The 18,743-nt window shown below is 42.3% G+C and overlaps 1 protein-coding gene across 2 annotated transcripts in view; it reads left to right on the top strand.

Annotated features, from left to right (window-relative positions):
- The window catches only part of ATG14 (autophagy related 14), a 34,475-nt gene extending 16,478 nt beyond the window's left edge, over nt 1-17,997 (top strand). The window contains exons 5-10 of one of the 2 annotated variants that reach the window (XM_032482086.1): nt 2,310-2,547; nt 5,373-5,602; nt 6,853-6,970; nt 8,336-8,426; nt 8,505-8,590; nt 15,067-17,997. In XM_032482086.1, coding sequence (XP_032337977.1) covers nt 2,310-2,547; nt 5,373-5,602; nt 6,853-6,970; nt 8,336-8,426; nt 8,505-8,590; nt 15,067-15,373 — 1,070 coding nt within the window. In that variant the 3' untranslated portion in view covers nt 15,374-17,997. The other variant, XM_032482087.1, reaches the window with a different exon arrangement.
- The last annotated feature ends 746 nt before the right edge of the window (nt 17,998-18,743 follow it).

The following is an 18,743-nucleotide window of genomic DNA, read 5'->3' as shown; positions in this document are numbered from 1 at the left end:
AGGCAGGTCTGGCCCAGGTTCCTATGAAATCACTGCCTCTGCCCTTGGACCTGGTACACGTGAGATTCTGTGTACATTTCCCAAGAGAATGAAGTCTCTGTTTCCCCTAGTCCATGGAGCTCCTGCAATTAAGTCCCGCTGGCCTTCAGAACCAGATGTTCTGGGGTCTCCTCCTACTCCCAATGCATAAACCCCAGGCTGGGGAGCCTGATATGGGGCTCAGAACTCTCCCTCCTGTGGGGACGCCTCTGCAATGTAGTTTTTCTCCAGCTTGTGGGTTGCCCACCAGGGGGGCATGGGGCCCAGTTACATCACAAGCACACCCTGTGTGCCATCTCACTGTGGTTCCTTCTTTATGTTTCCAGTTGAAGATCTTTTTTGTTAGGTTCCAGTCTTTTTTTTTTTTTTGATGGTTGTTTAGCAGTCAGTTACAGTTTTGTTGTAGTCGTGAGAGGAGGTGAGCTCTTGGTTCTACTACTCCCCATTACAGTGTTATGTTGATCAGCTCTTTTTAATAGGTTCCTAACTCCAAAATACGAAAGCCTCAACCATAGAAAATAAAAGATACGGTTCTAAATTAGTAGACCCAAAATAGTGGTTTCCATCCCTAGCAAATCTTTGGTAGTCACCTGGTAACCTTTTAAAAATCTATAGAGAGAATCATGGGACCTACTCCGGACTTAGTAAATTAAAATCTCATGCATGGGGACAGGACTGGGTCAGTGGTTCTTAAACTATCTGTAGTGAAAGACCACTTTTTTCTGTTTCGCTTCCTATGTGTAAAAACTCAAACCAATATTTTTGTAAAATAAAATAAATTACTAGAAAAATGATGGCACACTTGGATAGCATGGCAGTGCCAAGTAGCCTGAACCGACTCTGTATTTCTGTACTTCTCGTGCCTGGTAAGGGTTGTAGATGGGCCCAGATCCACAGGCCATACTTTGCATAGCACTGTTCTGGGTGGTTCCGATGACCTTCCAACTTCCTCTTGTTATATACCTTTTCGCCCCCAGACTTCTGTAAATGCTGATAAAGTAATGCATTATTTAATACATTTTAGTCACTTTGCTAAATCTTATCTTTAAATCTGAATCAGAAGGCTTTCCCCCGATGGAAAATTTTTACACACCAAAGCTGAGGAGGAAGGATGAAAAACATATTTCTCATGCTGTTTTCAAAAGCAAGAAGTGAAGTCTCTTCTTCAGTGCATGCAGAGGGTGCTCTACTGCACTAAAAGGCAATCAGGGACGAAATAAATGACATGTATTTTTAACAGCAGTGGAGAACTAATGGCTCATGAAGACTGAGCCAGGGAAAGGGGGCTTGAAGGTACGGAATGGAGCCACCTGGAGATAGGCAGAGTTTTGGTGAGAGTTAACTAGGATTGTGATAGTGGGAATGAAAAGAAAGGTCTTGATGTAAGGAACTATAGGACCACTCATGGAATGGGCCCTCGAGGGGTTGATTTGGACAGCAGACAGGTCAAAAATAAGTATGAAGTAGGGAACCTAGCTTAAAATGTGTCAAGAGGAAAGTTTCCTGGAAAAAGAATGAGCTTGATTTTGAACTTGTTTGAGTCTCCTAAGTTGTCCCAAGGTATCTGTCTGAGATTTCACAACCTGTTGCTACTCTAGAGGAGTTTAGCCACAACCTGATACTGGTAGCAGGTCTTAGGACCTAGAACCTGAAGGAGCTCCATCAAAAGAACATACATTGGGCAGGATGAGTGTCTGTTTTCTTGGTTGTGTAGACCAAGGTTCTAGCTGCCCTTGCAGTGCTTAAAATGCTGGCGTATGGTAGGTGCTCCTACCCTGTGGGGGGCTGAACTCCACTGTAACTTTTCAGAGCCCTTGGTCTGTTTCTTTGCTGTGTAACCACCTACTGGGTTCTCTGGATGTAGCCCAGGACACACTTAAGAGATTTCTAAGGAAAATCAGATAGCCAGTAAGTTTTTCAGAGTTAGAATTACATCTCTTTTCTGCCCAACATGGCTGTTCTTTGTTGCTTACTATAATAAAGGTGCTTCCGGTGCTAAACTTAAACTTGATAGTTGTTGAGTGATGCTCACTGGTGTTGATTACAAATGAAGACCCAGAGTCATTTTAGTGGCCATTCCTTTTGCTCTATGTGTAATACCTACTTGAACGAAACTCTCAGTTTCCACTTAGTGAACATCATCCAGTTAATTTTATTGAGGTTTTACTTTCAGTTTAGACTGCAGGAAGGCACTGATGCTTAGGGGGCAGTCTGCAGTACCCAGGAACTGTTTGTAGAGATAATTGTTGGGTGTGATTTATTTATTTTAGATTCTGAAGGCCTCCTCAAAACCAAGGAAAAGAATCAGAAGCTTTATACTCGAGCACAACGGCATCAAGAGAAAAAGGAGAAGATTCAGAGGCACAATCGAAAACTTGGTGACCTGGTAGAAAGAAAAACCACTGACTTAAAAAGTCATTACGAGCGTCTGGCAAACCTTCGGCGATCTCACATACTAGAGCTCACCTCTGTCATTTTTCCAATTGAGGAAGTAAAGACTGGCGTGAGGTACAGTAAGCTAGCCTTTTGACTCAAGGAAAACTCCAGTTCCAAAGATCAAGTATCTTTTAAGCATGTCAACACCTCATTTATTGGGCACTGTTCTGAGCTCATTGGTTTTCCTGGTAATGAAACTTTAAGTCTTACCTGCTTCAGCAAACAGTGCACACTGCATGAAGTTGGGAGGGTGGGGGGTGGGCAGGGTGAAGGGCGGTGGCCCTCAGAGAAGTGGGACCCGAGCCTGTGTACTCTCAGAGCATCCAGATGAGGTGCAGACTCACACTCATCAGGAACGTCTGGCTGATGTCAGCTGCAGTGCCAGTTGGCTGTTTATCTGTTCGTTAAATGCTGTGAGGCAGGTTCTTGAGCCTTGAAGTCTTACTTCCTTGTCTGTTAGACGGGAATGATAAATGCCTACTTCACAGAGAAAGCATGAGCTAAGATGGAAGAAAACACCTCGGGGTCTCTTACTTGGTGGGCAAGACACGCTGACTCAGCCTCTTCCTGGTGGCTAGCACGTCAGGCACTGGATACTCAGAGTTGGGTCTTGGGCTGTCGTGCGTGGATACCCTTAGGGGTCAGTGGGATGAACCAGACAGTGGCGCCTACCTGACTGTTCATCAGAGTCACTCAGGAACTTCAGGAAAAGGTTCCAGAGAAATACCTTCAGCCTCCCAGTCCATCTCTTTTATACTTTTATTTTTTTTAACTTCCCCAGATGGTGCTGATGACCATCCAGGTGCAGAAGCTACCCCTGAAGAGTTTCACTTGCTTTCTCACTAACCATCAGGCTGTTCCAGTTAAAGACTTTCCTGTCTCTTCTGGTTGCCCTCGCTTTCTGGCACCTTTCCCTGGAATTGGGCAGTCAGTGGACTGTTGCTACTTGGGACTTAACTATTTGCTGCCCCTACTTGTCCCTTTATCTATGGCCAGAGTTAGCTTCCTGAAAGCCTAAAGGTCTGGTTGTTGCTTCTGGCTTGAAAACCTGCTCTCTGACTCTTACCATGTAATTTGTCATTAGTAATAGTTGGCAAATATAAAAATAAAAAGGCAGATTCAAAATAGAGTAGGGTTGAAAGTTCAGAAATAGACCCTAAGGTGGCATTTGGATCAGTGGGGAAAAATTGGATTATCCAAAAATTGGTTTATAAAGACAGCTGGCCATGCCTTTGGGGAGAAAAAAGCTGACAAAACAGAGACATCATGTCAAAATACATTTTGATGTTGATGTTAAAGCACATTACAGTAAACATAGCTGTTCCAGTAAGGAAACTGACAACTGAACACAAAGTCAAAGAAGAGAAAAACTCTCTTCCATACCTGGGCTGTTTAAATCTTATATATTAGTATGTATTATTATAAACCATTTTTTTAAGCTGATAGTTTTCAAGTTACCCCTGTAATAGGATTTCTTGCTCATTCATATTTCTCAAACTTCCTTGAGTGGAGGAAGGAAGAAGTAGAGGTATAGCTCAGCACTGGGCATAGTTCCCTCCCTCCAGTCTTACCCATGACAGCCAGTAGGAGTTACCTTATGTGTACTTGTGGCAGAAGGAAGAAGCATTGAGAGCCACTGGCCAAGAAAACAGAATCTAAACTCAGCATAACACAGAAGACCCTTCCCAGTCTGTCCCACTCTTCCAACACCATCTTCCAGCACTTTCTCATGCCTCCGTGCAGCCACACTGATCCTCTCTGCTCCCCAGACACACATGTTCTCTCCCTGCCTTGTGTGGGACCTGCCGTGACTTCTCATTCGCGTTCCACTCTTTAGGCTAGCAGGTCTCAGAGTGTGGTCTGTGGACCTCTGGGGGTCCCTGAGACCCTTTCGGAGAGTCTGTGCAGTCAAAACTATTTTTATAATGATACTAACACTTTATTTTCCTTTCTCACTGTGTTGACATTTGCACGGGCGGCCCCAAAGCCATAGTGGGCAGAAGCTCTAGTGTCTTGGCAGATTTCAAGGCAGTGATACCAAACTGTAGTCATAGTCATGTTTGCCGTGTCTTTGCAGTATAAAAAACCAGCCAGTTTCACATTAAGAATGTTACTGATAAGGCAGTAGAAATTATTAATTGACTTCTACATGTACATCTTTCAACTGTGCCGTACGGCGAGATGGGAAGTCTGCGGAAGGCTAGTTGGCTGCACGCGGAGGTGCCGCAGTGGCTCAAGGAACAGCCCATGAGTGAGCTGCAGGCAGAACTAGTTGGTTTTTCCCACAGGACACAAGATCTACTTGAAAAAGCAACTGAAAGACTTGGGTATTAAAGAGATTTTCAAAATTCACCAGTGCTGCACGGTGCTGTGTGACTCAGCTGGTCAACAAATAATGTCACTTCACTAATTTTTTTTAAGAGTTTAAAAAGCTTTATTTGTTGGATTACTAATTTTCTTGTTTTGAAACACGCAGGTTGTTGTTTCATAAAAATATGCTCATTACATGTAATGAGTTTATTATTTTCAAATGAATTAATCATTTAGAATTTTCCTCAGATTTCTGATACAGTAGATATTAGATCTAACCCACCTACAAAAAAATTCTTCAGATCCTTAAAAAAATTTTAGGCACATTAAGGCGTCTTGAGACCAAATAGTTTGAGAACCTAAAACATGAGTCCCTCGTTTGTGGTGCTGTCTCCTCACACTGCCGTGGCTTCTGTGTCGCCTCTGCTGGTGTGATCCTCATCTCTGATGGAGTTGCTTATCTCTGTATATTCCAGTTAAGTTCCTGTCCCCGCATGCATCTTGCCAAGGTTCTCCCTATCTGCCAAGTAACTGCATTCTCTTTAAAACCCAGTCCCTTGACATCTATATGCCTCTTTGGTTTTTAGAGACCCCGCAGATGTGTCTTCAGAGAGTGACAGCGCCATGACCTCCAGCACCGTGAGCAAGCTGGCAGAAGCCCGGAGGACGACTTACCTGTCGGGGAGATGGGTCTGTGACGATCACAATGGAGACACCAGCATTAGCATCACAGGGCCTTGGATTAGCCTTCCCAGCAACGGGGACTACTCTGCGTACTACAGCTGGGTGGAAGAGAAGAAAACCACGCAGGGGCCTGGTGAGAGGCAAAATAATCTTTGAACATTTTTATAAATACATGTTTTTTAATTGAGGCAGAATTTATGTAATGAACAGTTTTAAAGTGAGTAATTCAGTAGTCTTTAGTACATTCACAGTGTTGTGCAACATCATCTCTGTCTAGTTCAAAGCACTTTCATCACCTCAGATGGAAACTATGGGGCTTAAAGCAGTCATTGCCCATCCCCCTCTCCTCCCAGCCCTCGTCAGCCACTGATCTGCTTTCTGTTTCTATAGATGTGTGTGTTCTGGATATTTCATATGAATGGGATCATACACTACGTAGCCTTTTGTGTCTGGTTTTTTCACTTAGCATAATGTTTTTAAGGTTCGCTCACATTGTAGCATGTATCAGCATTTCATTCTCCTTACGACTGAATAATACTCCATTGCAAATATTTGCCACATTTTGTTTATCCATCAGTGGATGGACTGAAAACATGTTTTGTTTTTGTTTTGTTTTTAAGCTGTTTCACCTTTTGAGATCAATATTGTTTTATTTGTATAAAAAGATCTCACTGTTTAAAGAAGTGTATTTAGCCCATTGGGTCTCACTTATATAGTTTCTAATTTGGTAAAGAACTTCTTGTAGCAGTCCTAAATGGAGCTTGAAATACCCCAGTACAAAAACCCTTTAAAGCCCTGGTAGCTTCTCTTTGATAGAGAAAGATTATTCATTTAGTCATCTAGCAAGTATTCAGTATGTGCCTACTGTCATGCGCAGTGCTGGGAGCTGATGATACAGAGGTGATGTCACCAAGACAGGTGTAGCTCTTTGCTTTTCTGTGGAGAGGAAAACAAACAAGTAATGACCAAAGGCGTCATGTGCTGAGTGTGGGCTGTGGACAGAAGCAGCACCATCATGGGACAGGGCTACAGAGGAAGGGACTACTTTTCCATGGGGTAGTCAGGGGAGGTTTCTCTGAGGAGGTGACATTTAAATAGGGCATCAGTTGTTCTAATAAATAATACATTATTAGGTCCAAGCAGTTCAGACTTCAGTTTCATTTATGTTGGGTCCATTTAGGCCTGCTTGCTTAGGTTAATTCCACTCAGCAAAAGTCATAAATGATGAAACATTAATGTCTGGCATGGACCTTTTATTAGTAAAGAGTAAAACATAGTTATCGATAATGTATTGATAAAACCACAAATCATAAAAAGTCTAGGTTCATGAATATTTTTATTGAAATTAAAGTTTTGTGCATGGCTGTTGTTCTTATACTTTAGACATGGAGCATAACAACCCTGCTTACACAATCAGTGCTGCATTGTGCTATGCGACTCAGCTGGTCAATATTTTGTCTCATATACTCGACGTAAATCTTCCCAAAAAGCTGTGCAACAGGCAAGTAATTAAAGGTGGTGATGTGATCTTTCTCATGGTTCTCTCATGTTTCTGTTGTGTTCTTACTTATTCTAATTAAACCAAAAACAAGAATTTAAGTATTATCAAGGTGGAAAAAGTCTGACCATGAAATACTGAGAATGATTTCATAAGCCTCATTGATTTCAAAAGTCTAATGTGCAAATGTGTCATTATCTTAAAATTGCACTTGAAGTCTTTGAGAAGACCACAGAATTCTCCCATGTGAAAAGATAACTGAAGGAAAAACAGGGTATTCTGAAGGTTTGCTTATGTGTAATAACTGGGTAAATTGTAACACTTGAATTTAAAAAAATTTTTTTTAAATAAAAAACATGTGGTTCAAAATTCTTTAAAAGTTGTAAAGGTTTATAGTCCACCCAGTTCCTGCTAAGACCTTGCTACCCACTCCTGTTATCCTTGCATTTCAAGTAAATATAAATATGTATTATTATTCTCCACCCCCTCTCCCTAAACACAAAAGGTATCAGGTTAAACTAAGGTGTTTTGCACCTTGCTTTTTAAGTATTTATTTAACAAAGATTTATTAAGCACTTGCTATGTGCCAGGCCCTGTTCTAGGCACTGAGGGGGAACAGTGATGATAAGATAATCCCTGCCCTCTTGGCACTTAATTGTAATGGAGAGACACATAGAAAAACAGACAGTATGTCAGGTGTTGCTGAGTGCTGGGGAGAACACTAGAGCAGGTGAAAGAGAGGGAATGCGGGGGCAAGTAGGGGCTTATCATGTCTGAGTGGGCAGGTGTGTGATCATGTGTGAGCCTGCAGGAGGCCAGGAGCAAGCCACGGGGATCCCTGGGGACGAAGGCTGCCAGCAAGGGGAAGGGCAGGTGCAGAGCCTGGGGAGAGCGAGAGAACAGGGCAGCGGGGACAAGGCTGTAGCACCGGTGGCATTGTGGGACCATTGTGGGCCTTCAGTGTCACTCTGCTTAATGTGGCCAGTTGCAAAGTTTTCCTTTGTACAGACTTGCCAAGATTTTACCAGTCCCCTATGCCCCTTATTTATACTTGAGGGAATAATCTTACACATTCGTTGTTTCACTAATGTGCAAGTATTTGTGTAGAATAGGTTTTCAGAAGTTTTGCTTGGTCAAAGGGTACATGCATTTATTTGTAATTTTTATGGATGCAGTGAAATTACTCTCCATGAAGGCAGTAGTTCATTCTTAGAAAGTTTCTGTTAAGTACAGCTTATTAAGAGGCAAAGGACGTGGGCTATGGTTTGTGCAGAATTGTAGTGTAAAGCATACTCTTCAAAATGAACATTTTAATACAGAATTTCCTCAAAAATTACAACTTTACAAACTATATTGTTTATTTTACAGTGAATTTTGTGGGGAGAACCTCAGCAGACAGAAATTTACTCGAGCAGTGAAGAAACTAAATGCAAATATTCTTTACCTATGCTTTTCCCAGGTACGGAAAATGTGCTATAAGCTAATTTTTAATTTGTTACATGGTTGAAAATATTAATCAGTGTTTTGCTTTTTCTAGCATGTAAATTTAGATCAATTACAACCACTGCATACTCTCAGGAATCTAATGTACCTGGTCAGTCCGAACTCTGAACACCTAGGCAGGTAAGAATCATGTTTGTTGCTTTTCTCTAAGCGTTGGTGGTGTGACTACTGTCAAGTTGCTGTACGTGTGGGCAGAGTACAGGGCCCAGCCTTACACTCTCCAGAAAGGACAAAGATGACCCAGTCCTGTATGGAAGGAGACAGTGGCTAATCATATTTGAACCCTTATGGTCCTTATATAGTCATTTCTCAGAGGAAATTAATAGCAAACGTTTTTAATACCTAAAGCAGAATAGAACCCTTCTATTCCTAGAGTGGGGACTTCTGGTGCTGTCTCTGAAGACCAAAAGCCATTTGTTTGAATCCACACCTGTTTCTTCTTTAGCTCTGCCTACTGTCTCCCCCTAGTTCTGTATTTTCTTTTGCGCCTGCTGATTTTTCTCATCGTAACAGTTCTTACAACTTTTTGTCACTGAGTCCATTTGGCCACCATTTGTTGGAGATAAAGAGTATTAGAAGTTTATGAGATGAACTAGTTTGAAATCCATTATCTTAAAAACAGGAGTCAGGAACAAAAAGACCAACCAGGACTGGTCTGTGGGATCTTTTTACTCTCAGCCCACAAAAGCATACTATAGATGAGGCTTATCTTTGGGACCATCCGAGCACCCCTTCTCTGGGTGCTGATCTTTTCCCTTGCTCTGAGAAGTCTGTCCATACATTTCTGCAGATGTAGCTTGGTTAATGTATTTGAATTTTTGAAAGAGAACAAAGGAAAATAAAAGGTGGGACTTCCTTCCCTGTCATTCATTTGGTTTGACACTGGACCCTCCACTGACCAGGGTGCCTGGCTCCCTTCAAGTTGCAGTGAACTTCCATGGCAATCTGCTCTTACCTTGTCTTGTTTTCCTCTCTTCCTCAGCCCTCCCCCCACCTAAAATAGGGGTTAACTTTTCTGGGACATAGACCCCTCTGGGAAAAGCTGTGAACTCTCTCCTGGAAATTCCACACACACCTAGAATTTTATGCCATTTTAAAGGGAGTTTATGCCCCTTACCCCAAATTCCATTCATTAGTTTATGAATCACAGCAACCTTTTAGAAATCCATCCCATCTTTAGTGGTTGATTCCTGTGGATTTGCTTGCTGTCCTCTCTGTACATTAGTTGTGAAGGGTTCTACATTAGGAAATTTATCCTTAATAATAAGAGCTAACATTTACTGACACTGGGCCAACTACTTTACCTACATAAGATCAACCTGATAGATGGCAGAAAAGCAGTGAATAAAATTCAGTTCCCATTAATAATTAAAGGGAAACTATTAGCAACTTAAAATAGATTATTAATAAAGAATATTTACTACCAACCTACAGCAAAAACTACTACATGTAATGACATGTTATGTACAGAGATATTTAATAGAAGCTTTCCTTTACAGTCAGGAAGACCAGGATGCCTACTGTCACTGCTGTGTTAACACTGCTGTGGAGGCCTAGCCAAGGCAAAACATTTTTATGAAGAAGTCAAGTGTGTTTGTACTGGAAAGAAAGCTGGCATTACAGATGGTGTGATAATTAAACTGGATGTCCAAGAGAACTAAGAGACTATTAGAAATGGTAGTTCAGTATGGTGGCTAGATACAAGATCAGCGTGCAGAGAGCAATCGCTTTCTTAGATGCCGACAACAACTAGTTAGAATATGCAGTGGGAAAAAGGTCCCTTTTACTGTAGCAGCAAAAACATAAATTATATAAGAATAATCCTTACAAAATATATGCAAACCTATATAAAGAAAATATGAAACTTAAAAAGTATTCAACATGTCCTTCATTGCCAGGCACTGTATGAGGTGTGAGACTGAATGAAAGCAAGCCTGGGGCAGCAAAGGATTTTCTAGGAAGGGAAGACTCAGTGTGGTAAAAATGCCACTTCTGCCCAAAAGGAAACCTGGTCAGAATTTCAAGATATTTCATGGAACTTTGACAGGCTGATTCTAAAGTTCAAGTAGAAGCACAGTCTGACAGGAAATTTTGAAAAAGAATTAAAAGGGATGGGCTTGGCTCCTTTTAAAACATAGTATAAAGGTAATTAAAACAGGGTGCTGTTGGAGTGCAAATAGGTGGAGCAGTTGGAAGAAGAGAATACAGAGTCCCTGTGTATGCGGGAATGTAGTAGATGGTAGGTGGCACGTTGAATCAGTACGAGCAGCTCAGTGGGGTGGGCCAGTTGGGTGTTTATGTGGGGAAAGTTGGATTCATGCTACATTCCATATGTAAAAATAAATTCCAGATGATATAAAAGATCTTATTTAAAAAAAAAAAAAGCTATAAAATAGCTAGGAGAAAAGATAATCTTAAAATCATAGGGTGGGGAGGGAATTCCCAGGCAAGCCACAAAACCCAAAAACCATAAAGGAAAGGAGTTACACATTTTACTGTGTCAAAACTGAATGTTTCTGACAAAAGATACCATAAACAAAGTTGAAAGACAAGCAAAAGATATGTTTTAACCTTTATAATAAACAATAGATTAAAATCTAGAATTCTAAAAAGAAATCTTTCAAATTAATAAAAGAAAGAAATCTAATAGGAAGATAGACTTAGGATTCAGGCATGCATTTCACACAAAAGAAATGCAAGTTGTCAGTATTCAAATGAAAAAAATCTTGAGCCTCAATCAAGAGTAAAGAAATGCAATTCAGAACAGCTTTCTAGTTTTCAACCATCAGTTTGGCAAAAAAGGAGACGACTGATGACACCCAGTACTGCTGGTTGTTCAGGAAAACAGATCCCCTTCTTCTAGGACTGGATTTCTTTGGAGGGCCTGAAGTTTTCTGTGGTCTGCCCTCGAGTCAGCTCTCCATGTGGAGGGCTCTGTCTGACAGAAGGACACGTGCACGGCAGGCTGCTGGCACAGCCGAGCTTGTGTCTGCCAGCCAGGAGGTAAGGCTTCAAAGTCCCCTCTCACCCCTGTCTCAGTCAAAATCAAGGCTTTAGAGAGGTTGTTAACAGAACCTGGGAGGGACTCCTGCTTCCACTGAGACCAGCTGAACTGAGGAGCCCATCCTGAATCTAACATACACTTTTTTTCTTTGAAATAAATTCAAACTTACAGGAAAAGTTTCAAAAAATAAGAATAGTACAAAGACAGATTTACCCTTTACCCAGATTAACCGTTGTTAGTATTTCACTGCATTTGCTGGATCACTTCTGCAGTCTGTCTTCAGAAACACACACATGTACACAAGAACTTTTTTTCTGAACCCTGTGAGGATAAGTTACATACAACGTGGCTCTTGATCCCTAAATACTTCAATGTGTATTTCTTAAAAATAGGAATATTTTCTTGCTTTTAAGCACAACACAGTTACCAACATCAGCAAATTTAACATTGGTACAGTACTCTACTGCCCATGTGCACGTGTCATCAGTGGACCAGATAATGTCCTTTATAGCACCTCCCCCCAATGTAGGGTCCAGTCTTGAGTTGGGTGATGTGTTTAGTTGCTGTGTCTCTTTAAACACCTTTAAATTTGGAACATTTTCACAGCCTACCTTGTCTTTTATGATGTAACCATTTTTTTCCTTTTTTAAAATAGAACTTTCATTTTGAGTTTGATGTTTCCTCGAAATGACATCAGGTCAAATTACATTCTAGGCTGGACTGCTGCATAGGCGGAGTGTCTCCTGGACATCACATCCAGAGGCCCACAGTAGCTATCTTTCCCTTATTGATGATGTTAGTTTGATCACCCAGTCAAGATGCTTTCCAGCTTCTCCTCTGTACAATTCCTATATTTTTCCTTCCTTGCAGCTAGTAAGCAGTTGGGAGACACTTTGAGGCCATGTAGTTATCCTGATCAGAATTTCCCCCTAGATTTAGTATCGATTGATTTTTCTTACCCAATCCAAGTCTTTATACATCATTTTCATCCAGAGTCCTTAGTTTACATTAGGGTTTACTCTTGAGGCTGTATGTTCTTTCAGATAAGATTTTTGAAGTGCTTTGCAAAAGAGACTTTAAAAGCCAAAAAGATCATTTTGTCGCCTTAATCGGTAAGAGTAACTCCCTGCAGCATCATGAGAAAATGAGTATTCTTGCTTCAGGGCCTTTGAAGAACAGGATATCAGTTACTCAGCTAAACTGAAAACTGGAGGAATGACTTTATAATCTTTATTCCCCAAAGACATTAAGCAAAAAAGACTTAATTCTTCTGCTGTGTAATTGTGTGTGTGGCTTGGGGTATGTTGGGCAGATAATAGATATCTGTTGGGAGAGAGGCTGAGTGGAAAAACATCTTCTCCTGCCGGTTCTCAACAATGTAGGGTACTCTTGGAAACTGAAATTTTCTGACTGGCTGCTTTGGGAATCATCTACTTGTTTCTTTTTCACTTGAAGTACTTAATTGGGCACCTTCTCCAGGCCCAGTGGACTCTGCCCTGTGGAATTCCAAGCAGAGAGCTGGAGTTCAGGTGGCTTCCGGCAGGGAGTGCTGCCTGGAGGAAGTGCCATTTTCCCCTCTTGTATCACTCCTGCCCCTTTCCTGGGAAAGGTCTCAAAGAGGGGGTCCGGGGACAATAGCAGCCTCACGCCAAGAGGGACCCCAAGAGCAGATGTGTCAGCCTGAAAGATGAACCAAAAACAGTCTGTGCCTCTTCACTAACAGGAAGTCACTGCTGTAGAGAGCTGACCTGGGCCTGTGAAGGAGTCTTGGGGGTTTGGAGACGTAACCATGTAGTAGGTGCCGAGGCCCCTGGACAGCGAGGCTGAACAGAATAGAGTCCGAAGCTGAGAGGATGGAGGGAGGCTGACTGGAGGTGGGACCCTGGTGAGGAGTGGGGGTCTGACTGCAGTGAGGCCCTGAGCTGGGGGGACACAGTGAGGATGGAAAGGGGGCTTGTTTGGTGATATCTGACAGGAGCATGAGAGAGGAGGGGAGGAGTCCCAGCTGGCTTGTGTTTTGAGACTGGTTGGCTCAGCTGTCTGAGAAGATGTCTAAGTTAGCAACCATCAGACGGAGACTCTGGCAGGCTGGAGGGTATTTGGGAGCGGAGCTAGAAGGAGAAGAATCTAAAAGAATGTTTTTGGAGTCAACCTTGTTTGTCAAGGAAAAGAAAAAGGGAAGGAGAAAAGAACTTACAAGGAGAACCTTTTCAGGAAACAGGAAAGGGATACTGAGAGCAAAGATACTGGGTGCAGTGGTTATTCGTCTGCTTGAGAAAGTGTCAGAAGAGGCTGGAAGATTGTTGGGGAGACCCCTCGGGCCCAGTTCTTGTTCCCTTCACCTCTTGCAAATTAAGGACTTCTGGGCAGGGTAGAGGCCTGGTAAACTTGCGAGCCGCTGGTCTGAGAGGCTCTTTGAAATGTAAACTGCTCACTGCAGATCAAAGGGAAACCTTTCTGTGGTGCTTCTTCCAGTTAATACTTGTAAAGGCCTAAAAACAATGCCTGGAACAGAAATGTTAGCTATTACTGTTGCTGTCTTTTAGCCAGGAAGCAGGGTTATCTTGGAGGAATGAAGGTTGCTTGACCCTGTAAAAAGTGTCAGAAGGCATGGATCTGGTGAGATGCATTGGAGGCCAGCATTAGGCTTTTATTGCTATAAAAGCTGCAGAGAATTTTGGACCATAGACTGGAATGGCAAGCTTACAGTTCTTAGTAATTTCTCGTGTCTTATTTAATTTTTGCTAACGTCTGTCATTTTTGCCAAAGGAACTATCAGTGAAACTCTTAAATGAACCAAGGTATTGTGCCCTTAATTTTGGGACAACAGGGGAGAGAGGGAGGCTGCTGGAGTGACCTGCTCCCACCATACAGCTGCTGCAGGGAAACCCCCTGGAGGGGCCGTCGGGGCGGAGGAGGGGGCGACTGCCCACTGGAAGCAAATGCAGCCTGCCTGCCTACAGGCAGGAGCTGATGGGCCTTTGAAAGGGAGCGAGGGAGAGGCAGTGAGGGCCGTGTGGGGTTTGCTGACCAGGGTTCCACGGTGGCAATGTGTCCTTAGAAGATTATGTAATGGTACCTTAAAATGTGTGCAGGAGCCTGCTGTTGACACCAGTCCAAGGAAGCTTTGCTAACATGCTTACAACCCCTATCATTTAGCCCCTTTGAGTCTTAAGAGTTTAATAATTGAGGGTTTCCATAAGGCAGAGAACACCTGTACAGTTTTATGTTACACTAATATACCAGTGTATATACATCAGGTGGCTGTTTTTGTCAGAAATCTCTCATTGGAATAAATAGATACTGCAGTTGTTTGAAGCAGGAAATCATATGTTGGACCAGCATGCAGTTTCAGTGGATGGTTTTTTTCCATCCAGCGTGTTCACAAATAGATAGGGTTGAATTGAGGAAAAGTATGGTGGTTTTATTCATTACTTGGATGCTGTTATTGTTTATGTAAAGAAAAACTCAATTCTAGACCAGCAGTGAGTGCAGTGACCGCTCTGGGTCTCTTGTGTCCATCCCATAGCATCTTGTCTTGTGTCCTGAGAGTGGTGCTTGTCCTAAAGGGGCCTTCACTGTCTGAACGCAGGTCAGGACCCTTTGAAGTACGAGCAGACCTAGAGGAGTCCATGGAGTTTGTGGATCCAGGAGTTGCTGGAGAATCAGACGAGAGTGGAGACGAGCATGTAAGTGATGAGGAAACTGACCTGGGCACAGACTGGGAGAACCTGCCAAGCCCCCGGTTCTGTGACATCCCTTCCCAGCCCGTGGAGGTCTCCCAGAGCCAGAGCACCCAGGCGTCCCCACCCATCGCAAGCAGCAGTGCCGGCGGGATGATCTCCTCAGCCGCGGCCTCCGTCACCTCCTGGTTTAAAGCTTACACTGGACACCGTTAATAAGCAGGGACCAAGACACACCAGATCTGCATCGAGAAGGTTCTTCCTCCACTACGCCCTAGGAAATGTTACGTGTTTAGTTAAGATAGTGCCTGGAACAAAAAGAGGTTGTTATACTTTTGGGTTTTTTAAAGCAGGGAAACAAGCATTTCCCTTTGTCAAATGGCCAACGGTGGTGACCGGGGTGCTGATGGTAATTAACAGGACAGAGGGGTCCCAGGTCCTTTCCAGACCAGTGTGGCCAGTTGTGTTGAGGCAGAAATGCACTTGGGCTCCTCTGATCACAGGCCATGGGCCCCACAGACATGGCTGACATGTTGGTCCCGGTGAAGCCGAGACTTTGTTTTAGAGGTTGAATCACGAGGAAGTGATTCTTGATCATTAGGACTTGAAAGATAGAAAACTGTTATGAGTTTGTTTTTATGCCATTATTTTCTGTACAGAGAACCACAGGCAATTTGAAACACTTGATTTCTTTATGATTTGGTCACGTTCGTTTTTTAGGTCAAGGGCTTTTGTTTTGTCTGGAAGGTGTGATTTTTCTTGGCGGGGGAAACGTAGTTTACAAATGATTTCACTTGTGCTGCTGTCATGGCCCGTCGGACATTCCTGTTTTCTTTCTCCCCACACACCAAAGAAACCAAGATCTTTTTTTCTTTAGGACCCACATCCGTGAACAGAAAAAATCCTGGCTGCAATAATGTCCTAGAGATTTTAAAACAATGTTCTTTAAATTTTCTTACCTAGACTGTTGAATTCCTACCATCCACACTATGTGTATTTTGAAATTGAACTTGTTTTCCATTAGTGGCAAATAAGTCATTAAGGTTGTTCCCTTATGGAAGCTAAATGCCTGCCTGGGCACTGGTTAAAAGCCACTTAAATGGCCTCTGGTCATTCTTCTGGTGTCCAGTTTCTTTCTGAAGCCTTTAGTAGGTGGCAGGTTTTTCCAGGGAAAACTGCCCTGCTTGTTTGTTTCCTAGAGGTCTCTGTTGCTCTGTGGACACTACCTTTGCTTAGATGTGCAGAGCAATTCACTGAGGCTGATACTGCTCTCCTCTGTCCTGGGAAATCTCCGATGGGAAGAATTTTCCCTCACCAAGAGATCATTTTCAGCTGATGTGTCTTCTCATTCTCTTAGTGACAATCTTATAAGAAAACTGTAGAGAGGCATTATGTACAAATATGTAAGTAGTTTTTATTTTTAATAACTGCAGAGAAAGTCCTATGTAACAACTACAAAAAGAAATCCTATGAAAAATTCCTAACAGGCATTATTATCATATCTTGTTAGTGTGATTAGCATGTTAGTACCTCAGATGAATCACTTGGAGGTTTGCCCTGCCCTCGCTTCTTTTCTCCTTGTAATTAGACTTGATACTTTGCCTCCAAATCCGAGGTGCTATAGCTCTTGCTATTGGATAGTTAGTGTTTGGTAGAATTGCAGAAGAAGGGTGTCTACTCCTATCCAGGAGTCCCAAGTTCCCTGACTTTATGAATTTTTCACTTTGGAGGAAGCAGGCTTTTCCCCTCGTGGGTTCTCACACAGCCGATATCAGCTTTAAGTACTCACTTCATGACTGCTGGGTTTCATTGTCCCGCCCAAGTCTGTAGTGTAGTTCATAGACAGTGGCTGTGGTGGACTTGAACAAATAAATACCAAATGAATTTAAAATCCCAGGAGATAAGAGGGACTTAGGCACTTCAAACCCTCAGAAAGAAGAGCTTAGATTCAAGAGTTGGAAGACTGGGATTTGGGGCTTGTGGGTAGAGGATGACTTAAGCTGAAAGATGCCCGACAGTCGTGGTTTTTCCCAAGCCTCTTACGAAACCATGAATGTGAGATGAAGCTGAAGAGCAAACCCAGACATCACAGACTAGAGTAATTCAACAAAACTCACGAGGACATGGGAAATGTAGGGACTGATAGGGTATATTTTGTTAATATCAACTAGAGGCACTTTACTTAGGGTTAAATCAAACCTTCAGTGGTTTTGAACACCAACATACTGGCTTACACTGCTGAGATAGTTTGGTTTTCATTATTTTGCACTGGATCCACCCTGTAAATATTCTTAAATATACATTTCAACCACTGTTTTTTCTATTCTCTTTGCTGCTCATTAAAATCTTTCATGTAGGTGCCAGAACCATATGTAAACAGCTTTTTAATAAATTGAAGCTGGTATTTTTTTTTAAACAAAAAGCCATAGAACTTGGTTGTGTTCTCCATAATAAAATGATTTGTTGAAACAAGGTAATACTAAAAAAAAATTCATAGGCACCAAATAGGCTGCTTAAAATAGTCTGTTAAAGACTTTTTTTTTTTTTGTAATAGAAGATAATTAATTAAAAGTTTTGCACATCTGTAACTTAAGGGAGAAAACAGTGTCAGCATTGAGTAGCGGACAGGATTCATTTCAGGATTCTTGTAGTGATGATTTGGGGAAGAACGTTTGGTGGCATGCTGTTAAAAGAACTACAGTGTCCAAGAATCTCTCTGCTGGGCCATGTTGCAGGGAGCCCCCATTGCTCTGCAACTTCCAAACCAGTTTGAGTTATAAAAATGTTTTCTAAACTTTTATTGTATTATTGCAATAAATCTTTTAACAGTACTTTGCAAATATGTATGTCTTTTTCAAGCTCCGATTACTCATTTCTACTGATAAACTGAGGATAGCAAGAATAAGATCTAACTATGGAGTATTTTATACAACTTATAGAATAATTTTTTTGACAATTTTTTTTTTTTGGCCAGGTAATAAAAAATGCCTGTTAACACTCTTTTTAAAATTATAGATCATGGGTGTATTAAAACTTACAGGTCCATCTTAAGTAAGCCAAAAACCAGCTGCTTACCAGTTACTTTCTCTAAAGATGCATTTTCCTTTTGTAGCCATCATGTGATGCTGGTGTCCAACAGTGACTTCTGTTGTCTTGCAACAGCCCTTTGAGAGAGGGGTGTGGCCTCTGGGTTGACCATATGGAATCTGCCTAGACTTTCTTCAGGACAAGAAAGGGAAATGTTAGAGGGGATCTGTCAAACTGAAAGGAGAACAGAGCAGCTTTAGAGAATCCCTCCCTTTTTTCCTTTTCCTTTTTGTTTTCTTTTTGTCTCCCCAAAGGTGGATAATCTGTACCTTTCAGGCTAGATGATGATGGGGAGGAGCCACATGCAGGTGGATGGGGGTACTAAGAGTGGTTATTACTGTGGGCCCTCCAAGACAACGCCGAGAAATGCCAAGAAGCTGTTGCCGTGGTCGTCCTGCTCCTTCACCTGCAGGAGGAGACCAGCCAGCAGCAGCAGAACAGGCCAGGGAACTGAAGGGTTTCCAAACAGGGCGTGTGCCTCTCGTTGAGTCCTTCAGTC

This window comes from Camelus ferus, chromosome 6 (genome assembly GCF_009834535.1).
Source record: "Camelus ferus isolate YT-003-E chromosome 6, BCGSAC_Cfer_1.0, whole genome shotgun sequence".
Lineage (NCBI taxonomy): Eukaryota > Metazoa > Chordata > Mammalia > Artiodactyla > Camelidae > Camelus > Camelus ferus.
This window is presented reverse-complemented; position numbering and strand designations above follow the sequence as displayed.